At 35.0% G+C, this 8,572-nt stretch overlaps 1 protein-coding gene across 1 annotated transcript; it reads left to right on the top strand.

Annotated features, from left to right (window-relative positions):
- Positions 1 to 6,586: 6,586 nt before the first annotated feature.
- LOC145099334 (uncharacterized) lies at positions 6,587 to 8,169 on the top strand. Its single transcript, XM_079036918.1, has 3 exons — positions 6,587 to 7,049; positions 7,416 to 7,917; positions 7,983 to 8,169. Exons 1-3 carry the CDS (start codon positions 6,587 to 6,589, stop codon positions 8,167 to 8,169), a joined length of 1,152 nt encoding a protein of 383 aa, XP_078893044.1.
- Positions 8,170 to 8,572: the final 403 nt, after the last annotated feature.

Here is an 8,572-nt window from a genome sequence, read left to right as displayed (position 1 = left end):
AATGTAACAAATGCAACTTCCATCATCATGGGGAATGCAGAGAGATGATTTGCACAAGGTGCAATCGGAAAGGTCATACAGCAAAGTACGTAGGACTCAGCTTCAATAGAACCAGACACCAAACAACAACAACAACAACCACAACAACAACAACAACAACATCAATGATGGGGCCAGTCATACCTGTTATGGATGCGGGAGAACCGGGCATTTCAGGCGCAATTACCCCAACGTTAACAATCAAGGAGCTGGAGGATCGGGAAGAGTTTTGACTTTGGGACAAGGTGAAGCAGTCCAGGACCCTACCGTTGTCACCGGTACGTTTCTACTTAACAGCACATATGCATGCATCTTATTTGATAGTGGGGCAGAACAAAGTTTTGTTAGTAACAAGTTCAAACATTTACTAAATCAACGACCCAAGAAGCTTAATGAAACCTTCATGGTTGAAATGGCTAATGGGAAGATTGAATCAACTAAAGATATCTATATAGGATGCACGTTAACACTAAACAATCACTCTTTCCAAATAGATTTGATGCCTGTAAATGTTAGGAGTTTTGATGTGATAATTAGCATGAATTGGTTAAGCCCTCATCATGTTGATATTATGTGTCACGAGAAGGCCATTCGCCTTCATCTTCCCAACCACGAAACCCTAATAATATATGGAGATAAACCCGGCACAAACCTTCGTCTCATCCCGTGCATCAAGGCACATAAGTGCCTACTCAAAAAGAACCATGCATTCCTCGTTCACGCTATAGATAAAACCTTGAAAGAAATAAACCTTCATAACATCCCAGTGGCGTGCGACTTTCCAGATGTATTTCCTGAAGATCTTCCAGGAATACCCCCAGAAAGACAAGTCGAATTCCGAAATGACCTCGTGCCTGGAGCCACTCCGATCGCCAAATCACCCTATAGGTTGGCTCCCGCTGAAATGCAAGAATTATCAAGCCAACTGAGTGAACTCCTAGATAAAGGATTCATAAGACCAAGTTTCTCTCCATGGGGAGCTCCGGTTCTTTTCGTTAAAAAGAAAGACGGATCCTTCAGGATGTGCATTGACTATAGGGAACTGAATAAGCTCACCATTAAAAACCGGTATCCACTAATCGATGATCTAATTGACCAAAGGGGCTAGTTACTTTTCGAAGATAGATCTGAGATCCGGTTATCATCAACTCAAAGTCTGAGATAAGGACATTCCAAAGACTGCTTTTCGAACTCGCTACGGTCATTATGAATTTGTCGTGATGCCCTAAGATGTGAAAAACAAAACAAAAATATTGTATAAGGATCATTTTTGACAAGTAAACAAAAGATTGGGATAATTTTGACACTTACGGTTTTGTAAGGATCAAAAGGGTCACATTTGTATAACAATGAGTTTTTATAACAACCATACCTTCCAAAGGACCAAAAGTGTAAAATTTTGCATTATGGGCCTTAATTTGGGCCATACAACTTTTTGGGCCCAAATTGCAAAAATATAAATTTTTATAGACTAAAATGTTATTTGATCAAAACTTGAGTCAAAAAGGAAAACTTACAAATTTAGGGGCTGAAAATGACACTTATTTCAAAGTTGGTCCAAAAATGTTAAATTTATAAAATTTGGGCCGAAAATGTCATTTATAGAAAATAAGGGATGAAATGTAAATCTTTACAAAATAAAGGCTGAAAATGTCATTTGTTATGAAATAAGGGCTGTCAATGAATGCATTTTAGACCAAAATTGTAAATTATTTGATAATTGGGCCGAAATACAAAGTTTAATGATTTAATGGGCTAAAATGTTATTTTTCATCAAAAAGGACCAAAAATGTGATTTTACTAGAAATAAGTCCATAAATGTATATTTTAGGTCTTAAGGGACCTAAAGTGAAAATTTTATTAAAAACGAGTTCAAATCGTAAAATTATGATTTAATGAGCCAAAAATGCCATATTTAATAATAGTGGGCTTTTTCATCACTTTGGTAAAACATTCAAACTAAAATGAGCAATATCTTAACGAATAAACAAAATACAACGATTTCATGTTTATTGGGACCTGATACTCTCATTACATGGTTAATGGGTCATAGTGGTCCATTCAAGTGTATATTGGGCCCAATATCTTCCATTACATGTTTATTGGGCTTAGTGGCCCATTTACATGTTAATTTGGGCCTGAGTTATGGATCACATGTTCGTTGGGCCTTAGTGGCCCATTTACATGCCTATTGGGACTAAATTACCCTTTTACATGTCTATTGGGCCTTAATGGCCCATCTACATGCTAATTGGGCTTGGACTACACATCACTTACTCTTGGAATTTGGAAAACTTAAAAACATACACGTAAACATTATACATGGTGAAAAACATAACAATCGTGAAAAGTTGAGGATCTAGTGAGACTTGTCGGTTGACACCTTTGAGTGTACGATCGTAGCCTGTAGTTATAACCAGAGTCTCCTGGAGGGAGAGCGGGAGTTTGTGTATAGATCTATACGGGGAGGACACCCCCACGCCTTAGTTGTTCGCTACAGCTAGACTAGGCCAGTATAGGGCGACAAACCTTACCTATCTGGTGTCCAAAACGACATGACAGACGAATTAGTCATTATCAAGCATGGTTGTAACGGCTCACTTAGAGACTAACTCCATCAAAGATTTCGGTATAATCATACTAATCTTGACAATTCGAAAACATACATACATCGATACTTGGTTTTGGGATTATATGATCACGACACTTTTAATAGCAGAAAATATCGGATTTTCTGGGGAAAACACTATTATTCAATTACCTTCTACTTACAACAGAAAGAATTTAACGAATCTAGATTGCATACTTATACATATTTTTACTATGAAATTCATACATGCATCTATACTCGATTTTCACATCATTTTCATACTAATTACATAAAATATCGGATTTTCTGGGTTTTACAAATAATACAAAGACTTTCATTCAAACATGCTTATGAACTCACCAGCATTATATATGTTGACCGTTTTCAAAATAACTTGTATTCTCAAATAACCGTTAAGCAGAAGAACCTTCAAGTGTGTGGATTTATTTTGTGTAATGTCAAACATTATACAATTATTAGTATTTTGGAATATGTAAACTAAGACAATGTACTTGATGTGAACAATACCAGTTGTATTATTAATGTTTGGTGATGATTTTGTTATGTTTCATGTATATTCATTGTGATGATATTTCTATTTATAGTCACACGAGCCCTCAGACGTTTCCGTTGTATGGTTCGAGGGTGTGACAATGACCTAGTAATGGTCAACCCGTACCACCAACCAACCACCTGCAACCCGTACCCCTATTATACTACCAATTTTGGTCCCAAACCCATACCAACACCCCAAATTGACCTAGTAATGGTCAACCCGTACCACCAACCGACCACCTGCAACCCTTACCCCTATTAATTAAAAATATGATTTTATACATTTCTAATTAATTTATATTTTGTATGGTAATAATAAAAACAAAGCTTAATATTATATATATTAATGTAAGTATTATATTAATGTATAACACTATATCGGTAATCATTATCACAGCCGTCGTTCAAATTGCACCTCCCCTGTAGCCTGCTAGTAATCGGAAGTGATAGCCTGCATCGATGTCCCTTTAGCTCTGAATGATAATCCATTTAAACCCTCCCTTTATATCAAAATCGTCATTCTTACATCTTCATTACCAACCTACGATAAGTTCGATTTCCTCCTCCTCTGTGAAAAAAATCCGACAATCAATGGAAACAAAGATGACTGTTGATCCATGGGCAAATCCGAGGTTCCAACTCTGGAGTGTAAATAGTGAACCACCAAAAAACACACCATTAGTAGAGTATGGGAAAGCAAATGATAGGATATTCTCCATTAGAGGTGTTCATGGCGGGTATTTTACCGACTATCCAGGTAAATCGTATGAAAAGACAAAAGTTCACTTTATTACTTTTGTCAACATCGATTTGCTCAACATGGAAATGCATGGTCATTTTTCAAAAAGCTTGGGTTATACAGCTATGGGTAACTGGTATCATATGCCAACTGAAGAAAATTGTGGTTTTTCCATGATTCCAATTTTAAACGATGATTGTTTGGGAACTTTCAAAATGATCATTAGGTTACACCAATTCTAAGAGATTGACATTTGTATGTTGAACATAGGCATGTATATGTTCCAATCAATTTCCTCCACTTCATGATGAACTCACCATCCAAAAGATTTGAGAAGCATATTCATCTATTTGTAACACAACACCCAATGGCAACAGTTGATGATGGAATAGCATACATCAAGCATATGCTAAACATGACCATTCTCAGAGGAAAAATGGAAGATGCAATGGACATGGCCAAGGAGAATATGATTGCATGGAAAAACATAGTGTAGGCGACCTATTTTGTAATCCATTTCATGTTTAAGACAGAGTATATATGTTGTATATATTGGATGGAATAGAACATCCTATTTTGTAAGCAATATGAAACTCTTTTTTTGTTTAATGTTATATATGATGTGTCTATATGTTAATGTTGTTTTGACTCTAACTGTCTTAGGGGCAAAATGGGAAGTAATAAAAAAATATTAATTTTATATTGTAATCTTGAGTGTATTTCATACTTATCAATTGGGTTTTAAGGCTAAGTTCCAGGTCAGATTTAAGTTCCATGGGTATATCCGACATTTGCACTATGGTGGCTTGAATTCATCATAAGTTGCTTCAACAAGTGATGTGAGTACCTTAACTTTTAACTGCATGAGTTTTGTCCCTGTTTTGCTGCATTGTTTTGTAAAAAAAGCAATGTACTTTGCAACTAAGTTCCATATTGGAGTTATGTTATTGGTTAGATTAGTTAGTTTGTCCCATGTTATGATTTCCCATTGTATGCTGCTTTTGTGTCTGCATGGGTATAGTATCTATATTCATACCACTCCAAACTATTGTTAGAAATTAATGAATACTATTAAAAGTGTGTTTGAGATGTAAAGGTATAATGGTCATTCCGTATAGAAAAGGATAAGCAAAAGGAAACAACATCTAAGTGTATGCAACTAAGTTCCATGTTAAACTTATGTTTTTGGTTAGATCAGTTACTATGTCCCATATATGTTTTAAACATATGGAGATTATGCTAAAGCAGGGGTATATCCATCAATTATTTGTTATTATCATAAAACAAAGAAAATGTTATAATTTTCCATTTGAGGATGCTTTTGTGTCTGCAGGGGTATAATATCTATATTTATGTTAATGGAAATGTTATACCACTCCGAACTACTATTAGAAATTAATGAATACTATTAAAACTATGTTTGAGATGTAAGGGTAAAATGGTCATTCAGTATAGAAAATGAAAAGAAAAAGGGAACGACACCTAAAGGTATGCATCATCAAACACATAGAAATTATAAAAAAAAAATATGTTAATCTTGGATACATATACTAAAATTAAACAAAATGAGTGTGAGAGGAATCAGGGGTATTTCTGTCATTTATTTTTATTTCCAATTGTGAAGGCTAATTAAAAACAATATGCAACCACAATTACATTTATTTTATCAAATAAGGAAAGTATGCATGATTCTACCTGTGTTTGTGTTAGAACAGTTCTTGAGGAAGCAGAGGTATTTTCATCAAATGTTTCTCTTTTAAATAATTGTTTTGTTTTTTCGTAACCTAATAACTTACAAAGAACCAGTCACCTTAGTTGGTCAGTGTACATGTAGTTAATGGTATATTTCGAAATAGCATGGGTTCGAACCCCACTAGTAACAATTTTTTTTATAATGTACATAACTTTTTTAAATATGTCAGACGGTAAAACAATCATTAAGCAAATATCTCTTTTTTTTCTCGATATCTCCTTGATCATCCACACCCATTGCGTAAATATGAATTTTGAGACAATATGAATTCCCATCGAAACATTATCTGCTTACTACAAATACATTGCAACTACATTTATACTTCAACCAGAAATTGATACTTCAACCTGAAATTCATACAGGTACACATACAACATTAATTTCTACAGGGACATAAAAAACAAAATATCCTCATAATATGAATCTTTGCTATTTCGTTTGGTCATGATGTGTATCATTATATATTCTAGAATTAACAAGTATTTGGTTTCCATTTATTGGATTTATTTGTAATGTGATATTTTTCGTTTATGCACACCAACTGTTTTTTAAAATACTTCAATGAACAGAAAACATACGTTACTTGTTGATGCTGTTGTAAACTGAATATGGATAAGTCTTGGATGGGAGCCTACAGAACATCAGAAACGTATGTAAAGGGTGTTACAGAATTTTTGAAATATGCAGTACACAATTACAAGATTTCTAAGAATATGGATCCTGTAGATACCAAAAAAAGATAAGAATTCCATGTCCATATGTCAAGTGTGTAAACCACATATCTCATTCTGTGGATGTGGTAGATGATCACCTATTCAGGAATGGAATTGATCAAACATACACGAATTGGAATAAGCATGGAAAAACAGAGGAACCACCCAGAAATTATATATATGAACAGAATTTTGACATGGACACGTCATACGTTGTTGATTCCACGAACATGAATATAGAAATGCCAGCAGATGCTGCAGAAACAGTAGATATGGTTGAAGCTGTAGAAGAAAATTTTATGGGGAACCCTGAGAAGTTTAGAGAATTGATAGAATATGTCGAGAAGCCCCTATATAAAGGGTGTCCTAATTACACAAAGTTATCTGCAATCATACAACTACTCAACTTGAAGAGTAAGTATGGAGTATCAGATAAGTGCTTTACAAAATTATTAGTTTTGATCAAAAATATGTTACCAGAAGGAAACGAAATGTACAGTAGTACATACGAGGCCAAAAAAGCATTCAAAGCAATGGGTTCAGGGTATACGAAGATACATGCATGTGTCAACAACTGTATACTTTATAGAAACGAATACAAAGACATGGCATCATGTCCTACTTGTGGTAAATCAAGATTGAAGGTCGATGAACAAAAAAGTAAAATTTACGAGAATATTCCTGCAAAAGTTTTGTGGTACTTTCCAATTATTCCACATATGAAATGACTTTTTCAGTCTAAGACTACTGAAATAGATTTAACATGGCACGTAACATACAGAAAGGTGGATATTGGTGTTTTACGTCACCCAGCTGATTCACCAGCATGGGCTGCCATTGATAACAAATATCCTGACTTTGCTAGCGAACCAAGAAATTTACGGCTAGGCATTTCGTTTGACGGGGTCGATGTGAATAGAGGAAATAGGAATCATAGTGTGTGGCCTATTTTAACTGTCATTTACAACCTTCCACCATGATTGTGTATGAAGAGAAAGTTCATCATGCTTTCGTTATTGATTTCAGGAACACCAGGAAACGATATTGATGTGTTCCTAGCACCTTTGATTGATGATCTGCAATTATTATTTGATATTGGAGTTGAAACATACGATGTATATGCACAAGAGCAGATTAATCTACGTGCATTTGTGCTTTGGACTATTAATGATTATCCTACTCTAGGTACATTAAGTGGTTGTCCTTACAACGGATTTCAAGGTTGTGTTGTGTGTGGCGAACAAACACACTGCATTAGACTCCCTGAATCGAATAAGCAAATTTATGTTGGTCATAGACGATTTCTACCATATGATCACCCGTTCAGAAGACAAAAAAAGGCATTCAATGGACAACAAGAGTTTTCACCCTCTCCAGAACCTATGAATGGGGATGAAATATATAACAGGGTTAGATTTATAATTAATAAATGGGGAAAGGTGTCTAAGGGCAAGGAGGTAGAAATCCAACAATCTAAAACTGGAAGAGGTGGGAAGATTAATAAAAAAAAAAGAGAAAATCAAACCAAGTGGGTACTTCAGATGTGGGCCAGCAAAATAATACATAATGTAAGAAATTTAATATATGGTATAGACAACTAAGGTATTGGCGCGACAATTTGATTCCACATTGTATAAATTTTATGCATCTCGAAAAGAACATGGGCGAGAGTTTAACCGAAACTGTGTTGAACGTTCCTAGGAAGACGAAAGATGGTTATAAAGCTCGATTGGATTTGGTTCATTATGGTTTAAAACCAGAGTTGCATCCTAAGATATAAGGGAACAACACAACACTTCCCGCAGCAGGTTGTACATTGACAAAAGAGAAAAAAGACAAATTTTGTGAGACTTTATACAACTTAAGGGTTCCTCAAGGGTATTGTTCTAATTTTTCCAGTTTGGTGAGTCTGAAGGATAGGAAGTTGATCGGACTAAAATCACATGACTATCACATGCTAATGCAACAATTTTTGCCCATAGCAATTCGATCTATTATGCATCCACCCACCAGAGTTGCTATTACAAGGTTTTGTTTCTTTTTCAAAGCAATATGTAGCTAGGAAATCAAACTACATGAGCTCGATAAGTTGCAAGAGGAGTTATGTGTAACCTTATGCCTTCTTGAGAAACACTTTCCACCATCATTTTTTGAAGTGATGATTCATTCAACCGTTCATATAA

Source organism: Lactuca serriola, chromosome 4, assembly GCF_051521515.1.
Source record: "Lactuca serriola cultivar US96UC23 chromosome 4, Lser_US96UC23_V15, whole genome shotgun sequence".
Taxonomy (NCBI): Eukaryota; Viridiplantae; Streptophyta; class Magnoliopsida; order Asterales; family Asteraceae; genus Lactuca; species Lactuca serriola.
Note: the sequence above shows the minus strand (reverse complement) of the source record. Positions and strands in the feature narration are given on the sequence as shown.

Excerpts from the sequence above, each read along its gene's own strand:
- LOC145099334 (XM_079036918.1), top strand. The coding sequence starts at position 6,587 with ATGGACACGTCATACGTTGTTGATTCCACGAACATGAATATAGAAATG. Across the intron at positions 7,050-7,415 it reads GAAGGTCGATGAACAAAAAA|GAACACCAGGAAACGATATT; the intron begins GTAAAATTTACG and ends TATTGATTTCAG. Across the intron at positions 7,918-7,982 it reads AAAAGAGAAAATCAAACCAA|ACAACTAAGGTATTGGCGCG; the intron begins GTGGGTACTTCA and ends TATATGGTATAG.